The sequence below is a fragment of the Lepidochelys olivacea genome (genome assembly GCF_965140295.1).
Source record: "Lepidochelys olivacea isolate rLepOli2 genome assembly, chromosome: 3".
Taxonomy (NCBI): Eukaryota; Metazoa; Chordata; order Testudines; family Cheloniidae; genus Lepidochelys; species Lepidochelys olivacea.
Genome location: NC_140413.1, coordinates 48,045,467 through 48,071,079, shown reverse-complemented (window position 1 = coordinate 48,071,079; position 25,613 = coordinate 48,045,467). Strand labels below are relative to the sequence as shown.

At 41.0% G+C, this 25,613-nt stretch overlaps 1 protein-coding gene across 1 annotated transcript in view; it reads left to right on the top strand.

The window, feature by feature from the left end:
* Nucleotides 1–25,613, top strand: part of DST (dystonin) — a 473,375-nt gene that overhangs the window by 369,073 nt on the left and 78,689 nt on the right. Inside the window, exons 58-63 of the mRNA XM_084622757.1 lie at nt 1,817–2,016; nt 3,994–4,489; nt 5,362–6,830; nt 21,845–22,006; nt 23,275–23,445; nt 25,236–25,402. Of these exons, the coding sequence (XP_084478883.1) occupies nt 1,817–2,016; nt 3,994–4,489; nt 5,362–6,830; nt 21,845–22,006; nt 23,275–23,445; nt 25,236–25,402 (2,665 nt within the window). The remainder of the gene's footprint in view (nt 1–1,816; nt 2,017–3,993; nt 4,490–5,361; nt 6,831–21,844; nt 22,007–23,274; nt 23,446–25,235; nt 25,403–25,613) is intronic.

Genomic DNA, 25,613 nt, shown 5'->3' with positions numbered 1-25,613 from the left:
CTGACTTTCTATGCCGTCCCTGTGTGGAAGGAATACCGTGCCAAGGAAAATCTTGATTTCAAGATTTTATTACTTATTGATAATGCAGTGGCTCATCCAATCAACATGGAGGACCTGTGCAAAAATGTCAAAAGTGTCTTTCTGCCACCTAACACCACATCACTCATCCAACCCATGGACCAAGGAGCCATTGCTGCATTTAAGGCTTATTACTTACGCTGTACTTTTGACCAGCTCCTCAGAGGCACCAATGGGGAAGGCATGCCTACAATTCAGCAATTTTGGCATGACTACAACATTCACAAGTCCATTGGTAACTTCGGTGAGTCCTGGGCTGAAGTCACTCAGGCACGCATGAACAGTGTGTGGGGGAAGCTGTGGCATGAATGTGTCAGTGACTTAACAGGATTTAAAGATGTTGTCCCCGTTATGAAGAAAGATATCCTCAGCTTGGCCAAGAAAGCAGGTTTTGTTGAGGTGGAAGAAGCCGACGTTACACAACTTCTGCAATCACACGGAGAAGAACTAACCAATGAAGATCTGATGGAACTAGAGGTGATGAGAGCAATGGAAGAAGTGGGCCAAGAAGTAAAAGAAGACCAACCCATCGAAATTTGACTCCCAAAAACCTTTCTGAAGCTTTCCAAATGATTGAAGCTGGCTTGCAAATCCTTAGTGACGACTATCCTAACAGGGAACACAGCTCTAAAATGATTAGGGGAGTTTGTCATGTAATGAACTGCTATAAAGAAATTTACCAAGGGGGGAAAAAAAGGAAAGCAAAATAACAATCTCTAGGTGTGTTTTTTCAAGTTGGGAAACTTCAGCAAGAGGAGCACCTGGATGATCCCCCCTCTTCCACCCTCTGACTCCACCACCTCACCCACATTTCACAATCATCATTGCTGAGTACAGTATTAAATTGTTTAAAATTGTTTAAAACTTATACCTGTATTACATTGTTGGTTTAAAATCGTTTAAAACTTTTACTATATATGTATATAATGTCTTTTGTCTGGCAAAAAAAATGTCCCTGGAACCTAATCCCCCCTATTTACATTAATTCTTATGGGGAGATTGTATTCGCTTAACATTGTTTGGCTTAAAGTCGCATTTTTAAAGAACATAACTACAACGTTAAGCAAGGAGTTACTGTAATGATTTCTGCAGAAATATAGTACCTATATTGTTTTACTTCAATTGCAGTGTAATTCAGAAGTTCGTAATAAAAAGTTCAAAGGAGCATTTATATCCATCTGTCTTACCTAGCTAGCTCATCTCTGTTTAAGAAGAAAGACTAAGGGTAACATTTTCAAAAACACCTAAGTGACTGAGGAACCTACGGTAAGTCCAATTTTCAAAAGTCACTTAGGCACTTTGGCTCTTAAGTCTCATTGACTTTCAATGGGGACATAGGCTCCCAGGTGACTCACACTTTAAAAATGCGACTTCGGCTTTTAGGTCACGTAGGTGCTTTTGAAAATGTTAATATTTAAGTCTAAATTTGAGCTCTTGGATTTATTTGATGGGATGGTGACTTAGTCCTGCAGATACATGTGGTATTTACTGTGCTGAAAATTCCCCACATAACTAAATTAATCAGAGGGCTTACATTGAGGTATTCACTATGGGTCTAATCAAAGAAGAGTGCAAATATATTGTATATTCTGAGTCATTGCACCAAGGAATCTGGTGTTAATATGCACAAAGCATGGTAGTGTTATTAGAAAGAACTGTTTATATATTTTGTATACAATCTTATATCTTACAGACATACATGCAATATGTTATTAAAATTATCTCTATTTTATGATAGATTCCAAATGGAAAGAACTCAATCAGGTTACAGCTGACAGACGACAAAATCTTGAAGAGTCCTCAAATTACCTGACCCAGTTCCAGACAACAGAAGCTCAGTTAAAGCAGTGGCTTATCGAGAAAGAGCTCATGATCAGTGTGCTTGGACCACTGTCAATTGACCCAAATATGCTGAATACACAGAAGCAGCAGGTCCAGGTGAGTTTTGGTTGCTAATATATGTTAAATGAATAACACTTTCTGATCCCTTTGCTAAGGTGCTTTTCATTTGAACTTAGTGTACACCACAGCAGAAATTTGTTACTACAAATTATCAGTAAACATCATAACTAACTTAGTTCAGATGGCTACAATATTCACACACATACACACAGACAACAAACAAAAACAACAGTAAATATTGTAACTAATTTAGTTCAGATGTCTACAGTATTCACACACACACACACATAGAAAGACAACAAACAAAAACAAAAAAACCCCAAAAGAACAAAGAAAGATCAAAAGATGTAAAAAATGTGCAGAACACAGGGAGATACCTGATAATACTGAGCCTCAAATAAACGTTTCTGTTTTAACCATGTTGTGGTTTAACCATACTGTTGTCAAATGGTCTTTTGAAGTTTTATTAATTTGAGTGTGTAAGTTGCTAATAACTTTTTATGACCAGTTCTCTTACAAAATTTATATTGTTTAGAAAGTGCTCTTTTGAGGTTTTGTTCCTTTGATTGTGCCTGTAGCTAATAAACATTTGAAAACAAGTAAAATGCAGGACTGAGAAAAGGCAGTTATAATTTACACACTGAGAAACAAAGAAGGAAGTGAAAGTATAGGGAAAATCCTCTAGTTACAGAAATAGAGCGAAATGTGACCGCATACACCAGTAAAAAGAAATCATAGTTAAATCACACAAAGGACAGAGTAACAGCCATGTTAGTCTGTATCCACAAAAAGAAAAGGAGTACTTGTGGCACCTTAGAGACTAAGGTGCCACAAGTACTCCTTTTCCTTCTTCACACAAAGTAGCAGAAGCTAAGAATTTTGATTCAAAACATTGCTGTTCCTGCCAGTTAATCTAAACCATGAGGAGATGTTATAATCCTATTTTGCACAAAATGTGATTGAAACTGACATTTCCATGTAAGTTATCAGTGATTAGAAGAGAGTTTAAAAAATGAACTTTCTTGTAATACCTTTATGAAAAAAATTAGTCAGTCTGTAAACAAACAACAAAAATTAAAAATCTAGACAGCCAGCATGAGTCTATTAGGTATCACTTAGCAGTCATTAAAAGTTGAGCCTTATATGCCTTCAAAAGGAAAGGTTTGCAATATCTGTAAAATGAAACTGTCATATATGTCCCTTCTTCTCTAAGCATTGTGACTTATTGCCAAAAAAATTAATACTAAGAGCCACAGATATAACCTTTAATAAATCTTACAATATACATTCAGTACTTCTGTGAGTCAATTCAAATGTTCTCTGTGCTAAAAGAATATATTCCAGTATTATGTTACTATACGCCTACTTTGATGTTAGGACAAATTTCAAAACTGCCTGGGAAAGAAAACACCGTTTGAAACAAAATGCTGATTATTTTACTTGGTACTGTTCCTTAATTTCTATAATATTAACAAAATTCAATGTTTGTGTCTGCTGATTGAACTCCCATTTCGTAATGAGGTAGACTATGAAAATGTGCCTTATTTTTTCTATAACTCCTGAAAGTTTCCTCTCTGTAGCGATAGAATTGGCTGCCCAATCGATTACCTAGATGTAATACTTGTAAAACAACACTTTCCTGGTGTGTATTAGAAATTAATTCACTTGCTCTTTAAATTGGGAGATTTGTGGCTTAATAATGCACACTAGCTACTGTTAATGAAAACAAATTTAGTTTGGTTGCAGAGGTTTTTACTTAACATTTTCTGAAGTTAATGACAGGTTTCAGAGTAGCAGCCGTGTTAGTCTGTATTCACAAAAAGAAAAGGAGTACTTGTGGCACCTTAGAGACTAACAAATTTATTTGAGCATAAGCTTTCGTGATGCATATGATGAAGTGAGCTGATGCTCACGAAAGCTTATGCTCAAAGAAATTTGTTAGTCTCTAAGGTGCCACAAGTACTCCTTTTCTTTTTTCTGAAGTTAATGAATCTTTATTTACTCTCTCCTCAGATTCTGCTTAAAGAGTTTGATACCAGAAAGCCTCAGTATGAACAGTTAACCACAGCTGGTCAGGGGATACTGAAGAGACCAGGTGAACATCCTCCCTCTCATGAAATTGTGAAAAAGCAACTGGCTGCTGTGGCACAAAAATGGGACGGTCTAACAGGACAACTGAGTGACAGATGTGGTCAAATTGACCAAGCCATTGTCAAAAGCAAAGAGTATCAAAGCCTTCTAAGAAGCCTGTCTGATAAGCTAAGTGGCTTGGATAATAAACTGAGCAGCACCCTGACTGTGCGTACACACCCTGATGCTGTGAAACAGCAGTTGGAAATGGCTAGAGAAATGAAGCAGGAAATAGAACAGGAAATGAAAAATATAAAAGTGGCTCAGGCCCTTTGTGAGGAGCTGTCAGCGCTGGTTGGAGAAGAGTACTTGAAAGCTGAACTTATTAGGCAATTGGAAGGCATCTTAAAACCATTTACGGATATTGAGCAAAAAGCAGGTTAGTATTAAGGGGGAAGAAAGTAATGTAGAAATAAAGCAAAGCACTAATGGTTAAAGTTTTCTGGTCATTTAAAAATATCTTGTGTTTACCAAAATGAGCCTGAGCCATATTCCTAAATACAACCAGCCGCCCAGTGTTTTGGATCCAAACTTTGTAGCTTGTTCCTGTGTCTATAAGAAGCTAAAACAATACCCTGGATCTTCAGGGGGCCAAACTGAGGTGCAGGGGAACCAATAGTTGTATTTTTTAAACCTCTGCCTGCAAACCCAGCTCCGCCAACTTGAATCACCAGAATGAGATGCTATTCACAGTAGATTCTGCATATATTCAGAACATTAGCCAAACACAAGTTATGCTTTAGTTAAATATAAATCAATACAGGAGTATCAGGGTGATATGTAATGGCCTGTGATATACCAGAGGTCCAACTAGATGATCTAATGGTCTTTATTGCCCTTAAACTCTCTGAAGCATGATCATCAGTGGGGCTCAGATACCTTGTCAGGTTTTGATGCACTCCTTAGGCTTGGTTACCCCTTGGTAGGGGGCTTGGTTGCCATGATTGGCTCTGCAGAACTCTCTGCATCATGGTGGCCTCAGACCTCGGCTGAGATCCACTCCCCTGGAGTTTATTTCTGATAATGAGACATTTTATTATCCTATACACTATTTTGTCTGAAATTTGACTCTCCGTGTTAACCAGCAATTTCTAATGAAGGATGATGTGTAATAAAATAAATTGGGCAAACTACTATAAATATATATTACTCAGAACAAAAATATTTTCTTTTGGTTAGAAATTAGTCACCACAATTTTGGTCAGTAGCTAGTTGTAAAAATGACACTGTATATTACTTTGTTTCTTGCAGCTAGTCATGTTCAGCAACTTCAATCAGCATATGCTACTTCTCATCAGTTCCAACAAATGTCTAAGGACTTTCAGACCTGGCTAGACAAAAAGAAAGAAGAACTGAACCAGGCTCACCCTATATCGGCCAAGCTTGAGTCCTTGCGGTCATTAATTGGCGAGCAGAAAGATTTTAAGCAGACCTTGTCTGACCAGATTAGTTCCTATGAAAAAATTGTTGCAGAAGGTGAAACTCTCCTACAGAAGACTCAAGGAGCTGACAGAGCAGAGTTGCAATCTCAGCTTGGCATGCTCAAAAATAACTGGGATGAAATGAATAAGCAAATAAGAGAAAGGCAAGATAAGTTAAATAATTGTCTGGAGAAAGCCCTCAAGTACAAAGAACATGTAGAAAACCTGCAGCCCTGGATAGAGAAGTGCCAAAACAACCTGTCTGAAGTAAAGATTGTCATAGATCCTGTCGAAATAGAGAATTCTATTGCTCAGGTGAAGGCCTGGCAAAAGGACTTAGACAAACACCATGGCATGGTGGAATTATTAAATAATGCAGCTGACAGTTTGCTCAATGCCAGTCAAATAGATAAAGAAAGCATTACAGAAGAGAAGGTGGCATTGAACCAGAAAGTGGATATGGTCACAGAACAATTACATAGTAAGAGGGAGTCCTTGGAAAACATGGCACAAAGGCTAAAAGAGTTTCAGGAATCATCCAGGGAAACCCAAAGGCAACTTAAAAGTGCCAAAGAGCACCTGGGAGCTCATGATGCTCTTGGACCCCAGGCTTGTAGTAACAAACACTTGACAATGTTGCAGAGCCAGCAGAAAACACTTCAGACTTTAAAGCCTCATGTGGACTTGGCAAAAAAACTTGCCCAGGAACTGGTTGTAGAAGCATCCAACTCAGAAGGTGTTTCTGACCTCTTGTTGCAAGCTGAGTCTTTAGAGCAAGAATACAGTACAGTCAGCCAGCAGGTTGAAGGCAAGTGTTCATTCTTAGAGACCAAACTTCAGGGAATTGGCCATTTCCAAAACAACATCAGAGAGATGTTTTCTCAGTTTGCGGAGTTTGATGATGAGCTCGATAGCATGGCTCCAGCAGGAAGAGATCTAGACACTCTGCGGTCACAAAGAGAGGATATCAACAATTTCCTCAAAAAGCTGGAAGATCTTATAACAAGTAATGAAAATGCCAATAAAACCTGTAAAATGATGTTAGCCACTGAAGCGTCTCCTGATCTAGTTGGTATTAAAAGGGACTTAGAGGCTTTAAGTAAACAATGCAATAAGTTATTGGACAGAGCAAAAGCCAGAGAGGAACAAGTGGAAGGAATTATTAGTCGTATTGAAGAGTTTTATAGTAAGTTAAAAGAATTTTCCAGTTTGCTTGGGGGAGCTGAAGAACATGAAGAATCTCAAGGTCCTGTTGGAATGGAAACAGACATTATTAATCAACAGCTGAATATATTCAAGGTAAGAAGAACACTTTCTTATTATTAGAGTACTGTACTACAAAACAATTTCTGAGTAGAACACTCTGTAATCCTTCAGTTAATGTTGTGAAAGGGGTTGTTTTAAGATTGGAGCTCGAAGGAGAAATCTTCCTACTCCATGTCAGTCCCATCACTATGCCCGGGAGCTGCTGTTTCTGTCAGTCCTCGGGTCCTGCCTTTCCTCTTTGGCACACCTTGGTGAACTCTCATCCTCCTGCAGCCCAGCTTGCCATTCCTGCATGCCAACTCCTGTTCCCTGATCCGTTCTTTCTCCAGGCTCCAGTGATCCTCACTATCCCTATTTCTCTATCCATGCAACCCACCCACCTCACCTCCCTAAAAGGCTTTATCTTACTGACCTCCACACAATCTCCAGGTAGGTGCTTCACTAGACTTACCCATACATCACATGGACCCACTGCCTCCCCCATGGCTGCAGTTAGCTCCAGTCCTACAAACATGCGTGTGCTCAGCTTTACTGTCATGAGTAGTCTCATCACTTGAGTGGGACTAGTCACAGTAGTACAGTTAAGCACATTCTGTCCTCAATTCCAGCCTTTCACTCCAACTGTCCCTCCAGCTGGGCTCTACTGACATCCTCTTCTCTTCTGCAAACATCTGCAAACCACATCCACCACTCTAGCCAGCGCTAAGTTGGAATCTTGTGTAAATTAATTCAGGAAATGTCATTAAAATCTCATTTTCTTCCCATAAAATTAAGGTGTTTATCTTGAAGTCCTTATCCAAAATCCCCTTCCCCACTACTATCTATAGTTGTACTGTGTTCTCATTGGTGGCTGTTGTCCAGGTCAGAAAAAGCTGCATTTCAGTGATGTTGCATGTATATAAATTGTAAAGTGCTTTGTGATGAAAGGTGGTACATACAATATTATTATTATTAAACTTCAGCAAATGATATTTCAGCACTCACGTAGTTGGATAAAAGTGGGCACCCTTGGAAAAACATGGCTATAGAACATTATATGAATCATATATTTATAAACAGTGTTTTAAAAGGTCATATATTTTCTAGTGGCAGTATGGCAACATTCTGAATTTTCTGTTTAGCTTTGCAACATATGGTTTCAAATTCAATCCAGTATTGACTGCACAGTTTGTATGACTTATGTTTGCCTTGCTTGCTCTGGTTTACTTTATCATAAAACAATCCTCTATAACATGAACTAAGTTGTATTGTCAAAAAGAGAACTAGAATTGAAGAAAAGTAATTGTACACCTTTCCCAGCAGAGGGTGCTTTTTTGCTTGTTTGGACTGAACAAGACTGTGTCAGGATATAAAACTGGATTCATTTTACATGCATAGTATGAGAGTTTCAGTTTTACTGTTGAATTACTTTATCTTCTATGAACTATGCTGATCTTTCAAAATGTATAAATGCATACAAAAGTGTTGAAATAATAGTTATATTGTGAAAACATTCTAGCAGATTGTTAGGATTAAAATTGTTTGCAACTCTGAAATGACCAGTATATATCAATTTAGAAACAGAAACAAATTGCTTCTCTTTGAACAGTGTTAGTAAAACACTTGGAAAACAATAAGCAAAAGGATTGCGCTGTAATTGCTATGGCTTAGATTGGTGCAGTTGAACTGGGGCTATGATTTGTGATCTATATCAGGGGTTCTCAACCTTTTTCTTTCCGAGGCCCCCCTCAACATGCTATAAAAACTCCAGGGCCCAGCGTGGGATGAGGGAAACGGGGGGCTCCGTGACAGGGGTGGGCCCTCAGGCATAGGCATAGTTTGACTTCTATTTTGGGGGGACAGAGGCTGGTGGTGGTTGGGTGAGCTCCACACGGCAGGGTCCAGGGTGGCAGAGCCACCTCCACCCCCTGACTCACCTTAGCAGACCACCCAGCCTGTCTGGGATGTGTGCGGTGGGGGGTTCAGCTTGAAAAGTTTGAAAATCACTCAGGGTACGGGGAAGGGGTAAGTAGGGGCTGTGAGTGGGCAGGGGGTAGCTCAAGGGACAGGGAAGGGGTAGCTAGGGACTGTGAGTGGGCAGGGGGTAGCTCAGGGTGCAAGGAGGGAGTAGCTAGGGGCTGTGTGCAGGCAGGGGATTAGCTCAGGTTTCAGGGAGTGAGTAGCTAGGGGATTTGTATGGGCAGATGGGTAGCTAGGAGCTGTGCATGGGCAGGGAATAGCTCAGGTTACAGGGAGGGAGTAGCTAGGGGATGTGTATGGGCAGAGGGGTAGTCAAGTTGCAGGGAGGGAGTAGCTAGGGGCTGTGTGCGGGCAGGGAGATAGCTCAGGGTGCACGGTGGGGTAGTTAGGAAATGTGTACAGGCAGAGGGGTAGCTAGGGGCTGTGTGCAGGCAGTGGGTAGCTCCGTGCAGGGACTGGGTAGCTAGGGGATGTGTGCGGGCAAGGGATTAGCTCAGGTTGCAGGGACTGGGTAGCTAGGGGCTGTGTGCAGGCAGGGGGTAGCTCAGGGTGCAGGGAGGGGGTAGCAAGGGGCTGTGTATGGGCAGGGGGTAGCTCAGGGTGCAGGAAGGGGGTAGCTAGGGGATGTGTATGGGCAGAAGGGTAGCCATGGGCTGTGCACCAGGAGGGCTCCCATGTGGTTACTGCTCCCCGAGGGCTCTGCCAGTCACAGAGCTGGGTCCCCCTGCCTGGGTGGCTCTTACCGGCTGTGTGAGCTGAGGAGCAGCCACAACCAGGCTGCCTGCTCCATGGCAGGAGCCAGAGCAGCAGCTGCCTACACTGCAGACTCCGGCTTCTGGCCTCTGATCTGGCCAAAGGGCGGGGCCCTGGGGGCAGGGAGAGGAGAAAGTAGGGGTGTGCGGAACTGCCCTCAGGACTGCTTCACTTTGGCATTGCAGGAGGAGGGGCAACCAGTGCTTGGGGCTCAGCCCCGTGGTTCCTGGCTTTAACCCTGCGGCGGGGGGCGCCAGGACTCCTGACTTCAGTACCCTGGTGGGGGCGCCAGGATGGGGGCACTGGGGCTTCCGGGGGGGGGGGGGCCTGCAGGGGCGAGGCTCAGGCTCTGGGTTCAAGCTGCAGGGTCCCACAGCCTCCCTGAAATGGCTTGAGGTCCCCCAGGGGGCCACGGACCCCCAGTTGAGAACTGCTGATCTATACGATATTTCTATATCTCTGCAACTTTCAAAAGTGGTCGCCATTTAAATGGCTCCAGGTCTCTTTAACCACAAAAAGTCTACACCCTGTGGTACAACTCTGAACAAGCAGGGCCTTCATGTGGAGGCAATCTAACGTGCAGAAAGAAGGGAGCTAGAAGATAGTACTCTAGGTCTTGTTTTTTGCACTCCTATATGCCTTGTGTCATTTTTACACCTCTGGGCCAGTGGGCTCCATACCACTACAGTGGAACAGCAGATATCCTTGTAGAGCAACTGTAGCAGCTTTGGACCACTTTATAGCTGCTCTTGCACAGGTGTATGATAGGTAGGCCCAAGCAATCCTTCACCTTCAGGGTGCAGCCTAAATGCCAGTGCTTGTACTCCCTGAGAGGAAGAAGCAACAGGCTAATGCAGCCTGGAGCATTCCACACTCCAGAGACACTATACAGACCTGTGGGAAGACAGAGTCCCTGCCCTGAACAGCTTGTAAACTGAAAAAGTGTGATAAAGAAGTAGAAAATAAAGTATCTGCTCAGGGTGATAGCTGGCACAAATACACACAGAGATATAAGCTAAAATTTTATATGTAAGCTTGTATATTTTACTTATAACAATTAGTTTTATGTTTGTTAGTTGGTTTTGGGTGGGCACACATTAGAATTGAAGTGGGAGTGAAGAGTTGTGGAAAAGATTAAGGGATTATGGAAATAAGAGGTGAGCACGAGTGCGGGGATTAGGAAATTTGAGGGGAGAGGAAATGAACAAGGGAAAAGGGAGCAAGGAGGGTAAGAAGAATGGGCAGGGAGAGTGAAGCTGGGCAGTTGAAGGGTTGCACTGGTAGGAGAGGCATTAGTAGTGGCATTAGTAAATAATAAGAAAAATAAACCTAAATTACAGACCTGAATGAAGATTAGGATTGGTTGGAAATTTTTGATCAAAACTTTTGTTATTGGAAAACTGAATCCTTGAGTAAACAAAATGTTTTGCAGAAAGTGGGTGTCTACTTCTGTCAGATTTTTTTGATTTTATGTCTGAAAACCAAACACTGAAAAATTGTGTTCAAAAGCTATAAAGTTTTCAGCAGTTTGGGAGGATTTCCAAAGGTTCTGCCCTTTTTGCAAGCTCCTTCACACTGCTGGTGGGGTTACACCTATGAATTTTGAATAGGAAATGGGAAGCTGTTCGGCTTGATGCCCAGGGCAGGACCTTCTGGTTCTGGTCTGGGGCAAGAGGAAGCAGGAACAAGAAGGCTTCCTTGGTGCTTCGAGGAAATAGCCCCGTGGGCCTGGAGATTTCTAGTCTGCTCCTGCAAGCTCCTCCTGACTGCTGCTGTTGCTCCTCTTGTGGAAAGAAGGCTGCTGAGTCTGGTGCCCCAGTGTCCAGCAGGAGTGGGAGCAGGGTTACATGAACCTGACTGGGCAAGGTAGGGGTAAAGGTATAGCCATGCCCAAGTCCCCTTTCACACCCGTTAATATTTAGAGCTGGCACTGTGGGCTATGTAAGCGGCACCATTACAATTGATGGTGTACTTGGTTGTCCTCACCAGGCTCCCATAGGGCTGTTCTCCCTGACTCAGCAGTCCATAGGCAGAATGGCTCCAGCAGCAGCTGCTTTGAATGGTGGTGCGCTTTCAGGCACATCCACATCTCGTCACCTCCTCTGAAGTGCAGCTGTGGCTGCAAAACCACAGTCTCGTTCTTCATGGCTTTAGCTTCTGTGGTGGACAGAAATTTGCTTCTGTGTGGATAGACTCATTCACTCCTTATGCTCTTGATGGAAGGATCTTGCAGAAAGGGCCAAAAGGTGCTTCTGTGGTTTGGCCAACTTTTGCAAGTAAAGAATAGAGCTTTGTGATACTTTCTGGTATCTGATATTAAAATTCACAATTGTTAAAGAAAAACTTATTGGTGAAGTGACTCATATTTGTATTTCCTCTTGATAATCTGCTTGTTTCAGTCACTGTGTAGTGTGATATCCAAAATGGGTACCACCAACTTTAACCGCCACTAGCAAATGGAAGTATGGCTTGCATTAACTTGAAATCATGTAGTTTATTGCTTACTTTTAATGTGAAATGTTTACATTTTGGGTGAAAGATTTGCTTTCTGTATGGCAGTTTTGTAAAGTCTAGTGGAGTTCATTAGAACACAGTACCAGAATTGCTGCTTCACAGAATAAACCTGGAGAGAGTTATTTTGGACTTACATCAGTGTAACTGAGAGCAGAATTTGGCCCAGTGACAGTAAAACAGGCAAAGAAGATTCCTGTTGGTATTCAGAGAAAAGTGATTAAAAAAGCAACAACAATTTGGTGTTTCTGTTCGAAGCTGTTTTAATCTCTTACAGTAGCTGTCATTTTGTGTTTTATGGCATTTGTTTCATTCAGCTTTGTCACAGATTTTTGTTTCAAATAAAGGATGCAATGAATGGATCTGAAACAAAAGGGAATTCCAGTAGGTGGACTTGCTGTATTTAGTTACGCTGATTCTACTTTCTGTTTTCTTTAAAAACAAAACAAAAAAACTTTAAAGATGAGCCTAAACCAACCTCCTGGTTTTGGGATCACCCAGAACTTCTAGTGTTTAAATCTGAATTCGTAGCTAGGTGCCATCTAAAAAAACAAAAACCTCATTCAGAGAACCATCAAATTATTTCACTCCTCAAAATCTTTCCAAAATGCTTCATTAATTTAATTAACAAACCTTCCCTACTTTCCATTGAAAATACCTAGAATTGTTGTTAGCTTTCATCAGTGGATGGTTCTTCCCCTCCCTTTCCCCATCCCCCAAAAAAATAGTAGCTGCAACTCTTAAAGGTTTTCCTTCATATTTGCACAGTGTGTCTAGAAAAGGGTGGTTTCTAATTGGACTTCATAGAAATCTTAACCTTGTTGAATATTCTTGTTGATGAGCTTGAACTAAGAGTTTAATTGGTTTCTGGTGGTTGTGTCGACTGTGTTCCCTATGACATTGAAGCAAGATAGTGTTTACTCAAGAATCTGAGGTTTATTTTCATATATTTAACTAAACAGTTAAAATCTAGGGATTTTTTTAATGTACTGATTTGTAAATATTGCATAAAACATCTTAGATCCCTTGCATAAAACATCTTAGATCCCTTTCATAAGGTTGACCTCTCTTTACAACATATGGTAAACAAAGAAAATAGGGTAATTAATTGATTATTAATCAATCCAATTTTCTAAAAACAACATGAGAAAGGAACTAATACTTATGGATGTAAGTTATTCAAAAAAGGTCTTCATTTTACCTGGTCAAAAATGGGAAAACCTTTTACAAAAATGTTCACAAAAAGTATTCCTATTTTTTCCATTGAAAAATCAAAACTTGGAAATTCCAGTCCTGCTTCTGCCCTTTTAAAAACGGTACCTTTTCCTTTGAATTCAGTGGGATTTTGTTTGTGGTTGGTTTGGGTGGGAATACACACTATTGGTGGTACCTCAGAAGAGTAACCATGCAGGTTACCTTTTTCTAATTTAGATAAACCTGAAACTTCAGTTTTAAGATTAATCTCTCTTTGACATAATTTAATATGTCATGGCAGTGTTTAATTTTATGGGCACTGGAGACTTTATTTTCTGTGATAGCTGTACTTACCAAAAACAGGCAAAATGTATGAAAGAAAAAGGACAGAATTTGTTTCATACCCTTTTACCTTTTGGTAGATAGCTGATACATATCTTTATGACATTTTTTTTCTTATTTTTAAAATGCCCTTATAACAAAAATTTATGTACTGTTTTTATTTCCTGTTCACTGCTTATTTAATACAACTTTGGTAGATTTTTATTCAATAGTTCACTGTTAAGTTTTAATACCAAATGCCATATGCTGCCCTTAATCTATGATTAAAACTCTCACTAAAGTTGATACCAAATATCAAGAGCAGTACAGGGCCCTGGTCAATAATAGTATGCAAATTAGTGCTAATGAAGGAGCATCTTCTACATAACCTCTTTAATCAGTGTGTTATGTGCCAATCTCCAACCACTTTGGATTTACATTTGTTTTAAATTGACATTGTCAGGTAGTTTAGACACAAAATGTAGGATTTCCTTTAATGCCTGTTTAACTCTTTGGGAATCAGGACCCTAATATTAAAACAAACATTTTCACTATTTTTTATTTTAGTTTCAATAGAAATAGGCTTTTTTTTGTTCGGACTTAAAAGTTCCCCATATAGCATTTGCAACTCAGACATTGCAACACTGTGCAATTGTAGGAGAGTTAGAAAGTGAAAATGAATAGAAACAAAGCTGAAATTGATGCTGATTTATTTCTATTTTCCAGTTTGAAATATAAAAACTATACAGACAGACTAAATAAAGTCAAACTTGATTTTTTATAATTTTTTTGTTATTTCAGATTTTATAAGTAAAACAGAGAAAGACACATGTAAAGATTTAATTTTTAACATAACAGTATCCCTTTAAAAGGTGACACTGTTGGGCTGTGTGTTGAACTGCAGACTGTGCTTAAAAATTATGCATATCATCACCAGAAATCCTTGATGAACAAATGAGAGGTTAGATTTCTGTTAATTCAACATACTGCACTGGATTGTATTTATATAATTAAGCAAAATAGTGCTGTTTCTGGCTGTTTGAAAAAATGTTCTGGAAATTTGGTATGTGTGGTGTTAGGTTACCTAGCTAAGCTGTGCCTTGTCAGTTTCAACATTTTGAATTAATTAACAGTGTTTCATAAGCAAAACCAGGTCCTCCACAATTAAAGAATGCATTCTAATTTACATGATGTCATCACCAGCTAGTTTGTTATAGTTTGGTATGTTGAGTCTGGAGGTTCCTCCCACTGAAACAGCTCAGTCTGTTTCAGAGACAAGACAAATGGTAAAAGTGAAAAGATGACTAAGAAGTTAAGTAATGTGGGGTAGAAAACATAAGGGGGTAGAGCTAAGAGGTCAGTCACCTACTAATGCTTGGCCAGAGTAATATTCTGAGAACGAATGGGATAGTAGCAGATGTTGCCTAAAGAAAAAAAAAGGGTGTTTCTTTAAGCTCCGTGTTGGTAGGATGCCTGTCAGTTCGTGAGAAACCAGGGAGAGCTGGAAAGCTTATCAGCTACACTGGATGGTACATGCAGGCGTTCATTGTTGGATTTCCTTTTATGCCTTCTTCTCTACAGCTGCACTTCAAAATGAAGACAAAACGGTGACCACAGTCTGCCAACTACGGTTTATAGTTAAGTCTTGCTGAATTTAAACGGAACATAAATCTGCTGTGCCTTAGGAAAAGAAATGCTGTAGTTATTCTGCGCTGCAGTTGCCTTAAACAGGATACCAACTTTCCAGGAGGATATTCTGAAAATGAATTAACAAAATTTGCTTTTCTAATTATTAGTTTAAAGGACTGTTTTATTGCATTCGTCTGACTACCTAGAAAACTGTTTTTCTATGGAACTTCTGAATACGCCACAAAGAAACTTAGTACAAGAAGAAAATACATTGCCTTTCAGATTAAGGTTATTTATAGCTACTGCCAAAAAAAGTAAAGGATTGTTTTACTGTTCTTAGTATTCTGGATTTAACTTATTTTTTCCTGAAGATTTTCTTTGTGCCTTGGTCTAAACTGTACACAACTACTGTGGGTTCTTTCTTTTGAAGCTTCTGCACCATGTCTTATTTATAAAGGGAGATGGAATTCTGCAAACGATTTAAATGGATTATAGTTAATCGGTCACCTAAAAAGGATAATGTGCTGCCTACTATAATGCTTATTCATTTGGAAGGCTTAATCTGGAGATTTAAGATACAAATTTCGACCTGCAAAAAGAAATGAAACGTTCTATGGAATGTTATGTGAATTTGAGACACTGTTGGGTTTTTGCTTTGTTTTGTTGTTACATTGACAGACTTCTGCTCCTTACTTACAAAAGCACTTTATGTTTTAGGAATAAAAATTAAATAAATCACAGCCTGGTAAAGTTGTAGTTGCTTTTGCACTGATTATGACCTTAACCACCTCATAAATTATGACGTAGATTTTGTATATATGCTAACGGCAAGTTGACTGTAGTTGTTCAGTTCAATAATGTTTTTCATTATATGTCACACTTCCTGAAAGCAGAGGCATAGTAGTATATTTCTGTAAATACTTTCAAAATGGGGAAGCCGCTTAGCAGGCCAGACTGTTTACGTCAGAATCCTCCTTGTGTAGGGAAGGGTGAAGAAGATGAAGATCTAAATATTGAAGACTGTTACGTTCCTCAGAGGTCAATCTATGACACAGTGAGACTTAATGAACAGATTGATTCAGGCTCCAAAGGCAGCCTCTCCTCAAGACATTTCACAGATCGGACTTTACCATATAGTCATAGAACACTGGATATTAGTACTTTGTGCCCCAATGGTGCCCTTACTTCTTCCAGTGTATTTGAGCTCAGAGGTCGCGAAGTTAACAAATTAGATGAAAAAATGATATTTGATGCACTTAAACTGAATAGTGACATAATTCGAACTGCTGGATTACCCAAAACAAAATCTCACACAGAAAAGAAAGAACATAGGAGATCATGGAGAATGTTTGTTCCACCCAATTTTGCAGACTGTGCAAATAAGAGTGAATGCTCATTTGTTGAAACTGCTGATAGATCAGATATAGCAAAAGCAGGCAAGTGCAAATGGGGTACTAATTCCCTCACCTCAGAAGAGGATGACTCTGGTCTGTGCAGCCCTCCAACAGAAAGAGAAGAAAAACAAGACCCATTATTAGCAGGAGAGCAAAGTCAAGTCAGAAGTATACCTTCTGCAGAATATATCCATGTAGTAGGTCAATTTAGACAATTTTTTCCTGCTATTTCCAGTAGTGAACAGCACATCCCATTGCTTGATTGCAGTAGTGCCCCTATTGAAGAGAGCTGCAGATTGACTTCACATAATGTTTCACAAACAGAAAAAATAGTGCAAAGTAGTCCTCACAAATGTGAAAATGAGGAGACAGGGACCAAATGTTGTTACTCACAGAGTTCTTTGAAAGAGAATATCATGTCAGATGCAGAACATCTCCAAGGTCATGGAGAAAACCATTTTACCGCAGACAAAGGAAAGGTGGAAAATGAGTGTGATGCTGAAGAAATGAAAACACATGTCACAATGATAGAGGGGGACTGTGTGGATGATGCATCTCAGCATTTAAGCATGTATTATGCAAGTATTGCTGTTAATGCTAGCGATATAGATTTAGCAAAATATGAGATTTTGTCTGATACAGAGGAATCTAGTATAACACATACAGATTCAATGGAAACAACATTTTCTGCTCAGGAACTGGAGTTAGATAATACCATAAACTGTCCACAAGCTAACCCAATGAGAATGAAAAGGAAAGTCTGGACTACAGGAACCCACATGGAAACCTTGGATACAGTCTGCAATGGTCTGTTGTCTAATAAGGTAATTCAAAACAAAAGGGTCTTGGAATCATTGCAGCAAAGGCCAAAAGCTGTTTGTTTTGTTATCATCAAAGTGACTGGTAGAGTTTCTGATTATGAATTATTAATGCATCTAGAATTTTATTTTTTATTTACTAAGAAAATCTGGTTACTAGCATAATTTGCCTAACACATTACAAGATGTCAGAAACTGGTGAGATGCTCACTTTAGTAAAAGAATGAGGGGCAGTTTCTGACAGGGATGATTTCTTCCAGCTGTTTGGTGCATGGCTATTATTGTCCAGATGGTGTTTGTTACTCTTCATTTGGAATGCTTCCACTGTGCACTGATGTTACCATTCAGTTTTTACACAAATTGTGGTTAAAGGCAATGCTATGCAGTGACAGTTCTGCCTGATTTATTCAACTTGACCAGTCTTACTCATAAAGGTACAAATAATGGTATCAGATTATTGTGGTTTCCAAAGTACCTAGATTAAAGATTTGTTGCATGTACTGAAGCCCTTTTTCCTGAAGCTGCATGCCAAAAAGTGGATCTGACGTTCCAGTAGTGTTTTACAAGCACAAGATCTTATAACATTTTTTCTAAGTGGTGGATGAGGAGAGAAAGTAAAGAGTAAAGCTTTGTAATAAGTAAGGGGTGTTTGTCAAGTCTGTAATCTTTTTCTGCCCACTCTGCTTGATGTTTGAACTATTTCAGGGTTTGTTGCTGAACCATTCTGGTAAATTACACTCAAAGATCATTTTAATTTATTTTAAGCTTCTCTTTGTAAACAATGTATATGTTTTTAAAGGACAGGTTAAGGCCAAAGGCTCAGCCATCCGTTGCAGTGCACTGCCTTTGAAAGATAAGGAGCTTTGGAATATAAAGGAAGTCCTCGTTATATATACATATATATATAGTGATTATCCCAAAGTAGGAAGAAATGCTTGCTACTTCCCTTATCTTGCAGCAAATGGGAACAGCAAGCTTGTTGCTAGTTGTAAATATTCACCAAACTGCTGTACAAAGTTTGTAGTTTGCTTGTCCATTGTGATTAAGGTCTTGGAAGGTGAGTGTAGGCCACCAACTGTCTGGTATTGGACCGAACTGGCTGGTTTTTTTTATGGTTTTTCCAGTTGCAAAAAAAAATTTAATCTGCCGGGTTTTTTTATAACTTAATCTGCGTGGGTCTAAAGATTTGCATTATAACCACAATACACTGGGATATCTAATGTTAAAAGTTTCTGTGTCCAGCTAAAGATGCTGCAGTGCTCCCACTTCACAGGTTAAGTGATAACAGATCAAAACGGTTAAAAATACAGCAGCTGTCTGCACACCAACACGCAAGCACATCCTGCATATGTGTGAGAGAGGGTTTGTGTCATGGGAAAGTGAGGAGACGTGCAATTTGTCAATCTTATCTATATGTGTTATATCTCTAGATATTATATAAGTGGCTATTGAAGGGAGGCTCTTGGAGTTGCCTTGTGGTTGAAGTTGCATTGGGCTTGCCTTGTGTGTGTGTGTGGTGGGGGGGGAAATACCACGGTTTTTGCATTTTTGCATTTCAGAGGTGGTAACCCTAGGTGTGCATAGACCCCAGTGCTTTCTCCCAGGTGCTCAGTGTATTTTCTGCAGCCTCTACAGTGGCATGTCAAGCACATAGAAATTTGCTCCGCCACGTGATATCTGTATCTTTAAAACACATAATTTACCACAGGGTTCTTAGTGCCAGAAAAGGAGAGTAACTGGTATGCTGAAAGAGCTTCTTGCTCTTCAGGCAGCTGAAGAAGGTTGCTTTGAAAGCACTAAACCTAAAACAGTACTGCTGCTGAATGCCACTATAAAAGGATTTAGGGTCAAAAGTTGAGCATTCTTTACCATTGTTTGTTCATCCGTTATTTTTCACTTGTCTGTGTAATTAATTCAGCGGCTTTTGGCCAGTTTCTGAACTCATTGACACTGGAGTCACTTCAGAGTAATTCAACTGAAGTAAATTGAGTTAGCCTGAATTTACGCTGGTATCACTATGATAATAGTCTGGTTCTGCAAAGCTTAAATACAATCATAGAGAATAGAACTGAGAGAATTACGCAGAGCCCATGCAATCTGCAGAACTGTCCTGTAATATATAATAATTATGGCTACATTTTAGTCACGAGTATTTTTAGTAAAAGTCATGGACAGGTCACGGGCAGTAAACAAAAATTCACGGCCCATGACCTGTCTATGACTTTTAGTAAAAATACCAGTGAATAAAACTTGCAGGGGGTGGGGGTGGCTGCCAGGGACCCCGCGGGTGCTGTGGGAGGGCGGCCTGGCTGCTGGCGGGTGGGCGGGCATGCAGGCAGCAGCACATGGACTGGGAGCCTGCTGGGCTGGGGGAGGGTTGGCGAGGCCGGCAGACTCCCTACTTGGCTCCACGCCTTCCCCCCCGCCAGCAGCAGCAGAGTTTGTGTGTGGGAAGGGACAGTGGGGTGGGGCATGAGACGGGGTGAGGTGAGGTGGGCTCTTGGGGGCACTTACGTGGGGGGCTTCCCGGAAGCGGTGACATCCCCCTTGCGGAGGCATGGCCAGGCAGCTCTGCGCGCTGCCTCCGCCTACAGGCATCGCCCTGCAGCTCCCATTGGTTCCCAGCCAAATAGGAGCTGCGAAGCCAGCGCTCTGGGTGGAGACAGAGGGGGCGGGGATGGTGGCCCAAGACTGCCCCAGCAGTGGCCGGTGCACCTGGCACAGGGGCTGCCTGAGCTGCCCCTGAGCCAGGCGCACTGGCCACTGCAGAAGTCACGGAGATCATGGAAAGTCACGAATCCGTGACCTCCGTGACAAACTCGCAGCCTTAATAGTAATCGGTATCTGCTGTTGTGCTGTGCACCCACCTCCATATTCTAGAACTTATTTGCATTTACTAAAACCTAACCTAAAATGTTTCCTTCCCTAACTTTAGGCTGTGCTCCTTGTCCAACGTTCAGAGACTTCGCCCAGTTTGCTCCCTTGATGTATATTGTTAGTTTTCAATTCTTTTACTTGCTTACATACTTTTACATTGTCACTTTATCTATGGACTGTGTTTCTCTTTCTCTGAGTCTGCTTTATTATTTTCTAGATGAATCTCCCACTGTCTCAGGAGTTCTTGTATCAGTTTGGTTGCCCTGCTTTGTATGTGCTCTAGTTTTCTATTCTCCTCCTAAGCTGTGTTAATGTGAACTACATACAGTGGCCACATTATGCCTAGGGTTGCCAACTTTCTAATTGCAGAAAACTGAACACCCTTGCCCCGCCTCCTGCCCTGGCCCTTCCCGAAGGCCTTGCCCTTGCCTCACCCCTTATCCGAGGCCCTGCCGCGCCACTCACTCGGTCCCCACTCCTTCCATAGCTTGCTCTCCCCCACCCTCTCTCACCACTGGGATGGGGCGAGGGCTCTGGCTGGGGGTGCAGGCTGTGGGGTGGGACCGGGGATGAGGGGTTGGGGATGCAGGAAGGGGCTCCGGGCTGGTGGATTGGGCTGAAGGTTCGGAGTTTGGAAGGGGGCTCAGGGCTGGGACAGGGGTTTGGGGTGCGGGGAGCGGGCTCTGGGAGGAGTTTGGGTGCCAGAGTGGGTTCTGAGCTGGGACAGGGGGTTGGGGCATGGGAGGGGGTTTGGGTATGGGCTCCAGTTGGCCCTGGCATTTCCTGAGGATGGAGGAGGTCCGTGCGGCTCCCAGGAAGCGGCAGCATGTCCCTCTGGCTCCTACATGGAGGGGCTGCCAGGAGAGGTCCGTGCGCTGTCCCCCACCCCCAGCGGCGGCTCCACAGCTCCCATTGGCTATGGAGTTCTCAGCTAATGGGAGCTGTGGAGTGGCGCGGGAGGCAGTGCGTAGAGCCCCAGTAGCCGCACCTGCACCTAGGAGCCAGAGGATCATGCCGCCACTTCCCAGAAACGGCACTGAGCCACCGGCACTGAGCCTGCCTGTCCTGCTGCAGCCAACCAGACTTTTAGCAGCCCGGTCAGCTGTGCTGGCTGGAGTGCTAGGATCCCTTTTTGACCGGGCGTTCCAGTCGAAAACTGGATGCCTGGCAACTCTAATTATGCCTCATGAAGGCAGGCACATTTGCACTGTGGAAGTTGCACTATTTATACCAGGATTGAATTTGTCCCAGTGTCCCAGCTGCAATCAAACCAGGGTGGTTGCTCACATCCTAGTTTTACATGAAATCTCCCTCTAAACAAAATACAGCATTTGTTTTTTTAGGTACAGTACTATAGTTGGTTGGTTGGTGGTGTACTGTCAGCTTATATTTTTTTCAACTTTAATGGCATTGATTGTTTTTAGGATTTTCTTTACTTCAATAAATATCATTTCTTTTTAATAATGCTATATAGCTATATATTAGTTTTCAGTACTAAGATTTTACTTCTAATATCCACATCATAGTTGCTTATATTCCACGTGTTATCAAACATAATAGTTCAGATGTGCCTTTGGTTTTCCACCTACAGGTATTCCAGAAAGAAGAGATTGAACCTCTGCAAGTTAAACAACAGGAGGTAAATTGGTTAGGTCAAGGCCTTATTCAAAGTGCTGCTAAAAATGCTAGCACCGAGAACCTTGAGCATGACCTTGAAGATGTTAACAACCGATGGAAGACCCTCAATAAGAAGGTTATTATTTTGCATTTCACAAAATCAATGTTTGTCTTTCTTATTTTGTATTTCCCCCTATTTATTTGGTGTCATCTTTCAAAATACAGAACATTAAAATATGTTCATGATGGTCATGGATTCTGTTACCTTAATACAGTAACTTTCTTCGCAATTTTCTTTAAAATATTTGTGTCAATAGCTACCAAAGTATGGTTGTCATTTCTACTGTTCTGTCCATTTTTCTGTGGGTTTATTCCTGGCATTCTTAGCCAGGAAAGGTTCCCTCAGGACTCTTTGCTCCCTTCTGCATATGCAGAGCAGGGAGGAGTTTAATAGCTCAAGTTGTGTGGAGAAGGGATGGAGGTGAGACACATACATGAGAAAGGTAGCTACATGGATTTTTCTCAACCACGTTATAGTCACTTCTCTCTCTCCTTCATCCACTATGATTCTTTTTGTATTCACATTCACTATGGTATCAGAGAGTCTTTTCTATCATGCTCGTATTCACCATGGGTATCTGAGCATTTTCCAGTAATGCACTAAGCGGCAATAGGGCTCAGCTATGTGTTGTCAGTGGCATGTTCCCTTTAATGCGCATCAGGGTTTATGGTGCTTTAAGAATTGTAAGTTACCCTGATCAGAGGAGCAACTTCCCCCTTGTGTCTTTCCTATGCCATGAAAGGTTCTTGGACAGCAGGTGAGGATGGGATGTGGCAGGCGTGGGAGGCAGGAAAGGTGCACATTGTCACAGGCTTCACCTCGCAGGAGCATTGATGCAGTGGAGCAACAGATGTCCATGGTTCATGGTTATGTCTTCTACTTTCATGCCTTTTAAACTATGAAGGGAGAATTGTCCCTAATGTGGAGTGCAATTTGGGTCCTTGGCTGAGTGCTGTTACAAGGAAGCCCTTGTAAAACACACAGTTCCTAGAGGCATGTTTCACACCACTGTATTTCACCATAGTATCACTGTAGAACATAACTGTACAACACAGGAGTATTATTTCTACTGCATTGTTGGGGTAATATAGTTTACTGGGAATCAACCTCATGCCTTTAAATGGAAGACCACAGCCTAAGAGATGAGTGCCCTAATTCATAACTACAGTGGTGGAATTTTAAAATGATGAATGTGAATTAACTTCTGCACAATGATGAAGAGGTATAAAAATGAAAATACACTACAGTAATAAAGACAGCCATTCTGCAAACCTCGGTTAATTGGCAGAAGTAGGAGGGGAAAAAAGGAAAAGTGATTAATACTCTCTCTGTCTTTCTTTCAGGTTGCTCAACGAGCTGCTCAGCTGCAAGAAGCTCTTCTCCGCTGTGGAAGGTTCCAGGATGCCCTTGAATCTCTGCTTAGCTGGCTCATTGATACAGAAGATCTAGTGGCCAATCAGAAGCCCCCATCTGCCGAGTTCAAAGTTGTGAAGGCCCAGATACAGGAACAGAAAGTAAGTGAAACTTATTATTGTACATTCAGATTCTCTCTCTGCTTCAGTGATGATAATGAATTCCCAGTCTTCACTGAAGCAGAAAATCTGCTCAAGTGTACTGTATTACAATCAAGTGTATTGAAGTATTTAATGCAGCTGTGCTTTCCATACTTTATCTTCTGGAATTATGTGGAGGGGTGTGACATTTCATTTTAGAAACTGGGCTCTGATTCTCCTTCATCTGTACTTGGAGGCAAGTGCAAAATCTAGCAAGTTAAAAACAAAAAGAATCAAGGCATTTTAGACACAAAGCAGGAGGGAAAAAATCAATGTTTGGTTAATGGAGAAGCAGAAAATGAGAAGGGGTAGAATTTTCGTTTTAAAATTTGCAAAGCGGTATTACAAACAGTGGAGCTAACCACTCTAGGCATGAGCAGCATGGAGTAAGTGCCTAAATCCCACTGTCTTTGCATCCTCAGCCAGAACGCTGGTGCCGCAATGTTGGTCCTCTCCAATGTTGGCAACACTATGGGCTGGTATAAGGAGGTTATAATCGCTCCTAGAATTTTCATAACTAGAGAAGAAGTGGGCATAATGCAGCTCAGGGACCAAACCACTGCATGGCATTCTACAATATGGCCCAAAGTCATTCTCATATTTAACATAGAGGCACAGTCTATGAAGCCTAAAGGTTGCATCATGCAATAGAGCATTGTGTGCTGGGAGTATTGCAGAGACAGAGAGATGGAGTCCCTCCAGCCAACAAAGGAATGGTGGAAAAAATAGGGGGATCATCAAGGTTTAGACAGAAATATGGAAGATTCTTGGGGGAGAAACTAATTTACTGGGTGATGTCAGTGAACCCAGTTTTCAGACATCCCAGACATGATCAGTGGAAAATGTAACTGTACATGATCAGAGCAGTTGAATTCCATTTTTTGACATAATTTTTCAGATAATAGTGTATTTTGAAGCATTTTTTCAATTGCTATTGATTTAAATTTTTAGTTACACAAACTTATGGGTTTCAAGCATTTTATTTTTATTTTTATCATTTACATGTTCACAGCTGTGTGAAGCAATGCAGGGGCAGACAATAATTAATGACAGTAGATGTTGAGATTCACCAAGTTAAAGCTTTATAACCATTAAAACACAAATTGCATCACTTGTCAAAATATACAAAGTAAACAATATCCTTAAATCAAACTGCAGTAAGTTCTCAAGGAGCATTTTTCTTACTTTGCCTGTCTGTAAATTTCAGTTATTATCAATGGAAATATTTTTTCATCTCTTTGTGTATGTAGGGTGAAATCAACAGTTACGGGTAAACATCTAATCCTTCCAAGCCTATATATGTTATCTGCACCTCTGCAAACATGCAGTTTTTCTATAAATGCTCACACAAATTATAATAAAAGCTCATTAGCAAATACAGTGGATGTTAAATGTGACATTTTCCCATATGTGTATGCACCAGTGAGGGCTGCCACACATCTTCGTCACACAAAAACCAATTAATACACTCATTTACAGGGAAAGGTCTTTTGTGGGCGAGGACTTTGTGGACGTCTGCCACTTTCAATTTACAGAGAAAGAACTAACTAGCTCAAGTCAGAATTAACTCTTTTTACAATATTGGCATTTTCATGGTAGTACAAGCATCTAATATTTCTTTGCTATTGTCCTTTTAAGCAGAGCGTACGTTATTAACAAGATCTTGACAAATCTGCCTCCTTACATTTCCACAGCTTTGTGTTGATTCAGTTGTTTCCTAGCAATTTGATTTTTGATTGCTTTATCTCCAGCTTCTCCAGAGGTTACTGGATGACCGCAGACCTACCGTTGAGGTAAGCAAGCGCGAAGGGGAGAAAATTGCAGAGTCAGCAGAACCTGCTGATAAAGTGAAGATCTTGAAGCAGTTGAGTCTCCTGGATAGTAGATGGGATGCATTGCTCAGTAAAGCTGAAACAAGGTATTTGACATTCTTTCATTCCTTTGAGAAATATGAGTTTAGCAAGGGATAGATGACTAGAAGCAGCATCCTGAACTTCATAATCTGAGACTTCATAAGCACTATTTTCTTGTTGCTATGTCAAATGTATTGTGCCTTGACGATGATATATATAAAGCTGATTCATAAGAAAAGCAAAGGAAAATAGCTTGAACAGGTCATTAGCTGTAAA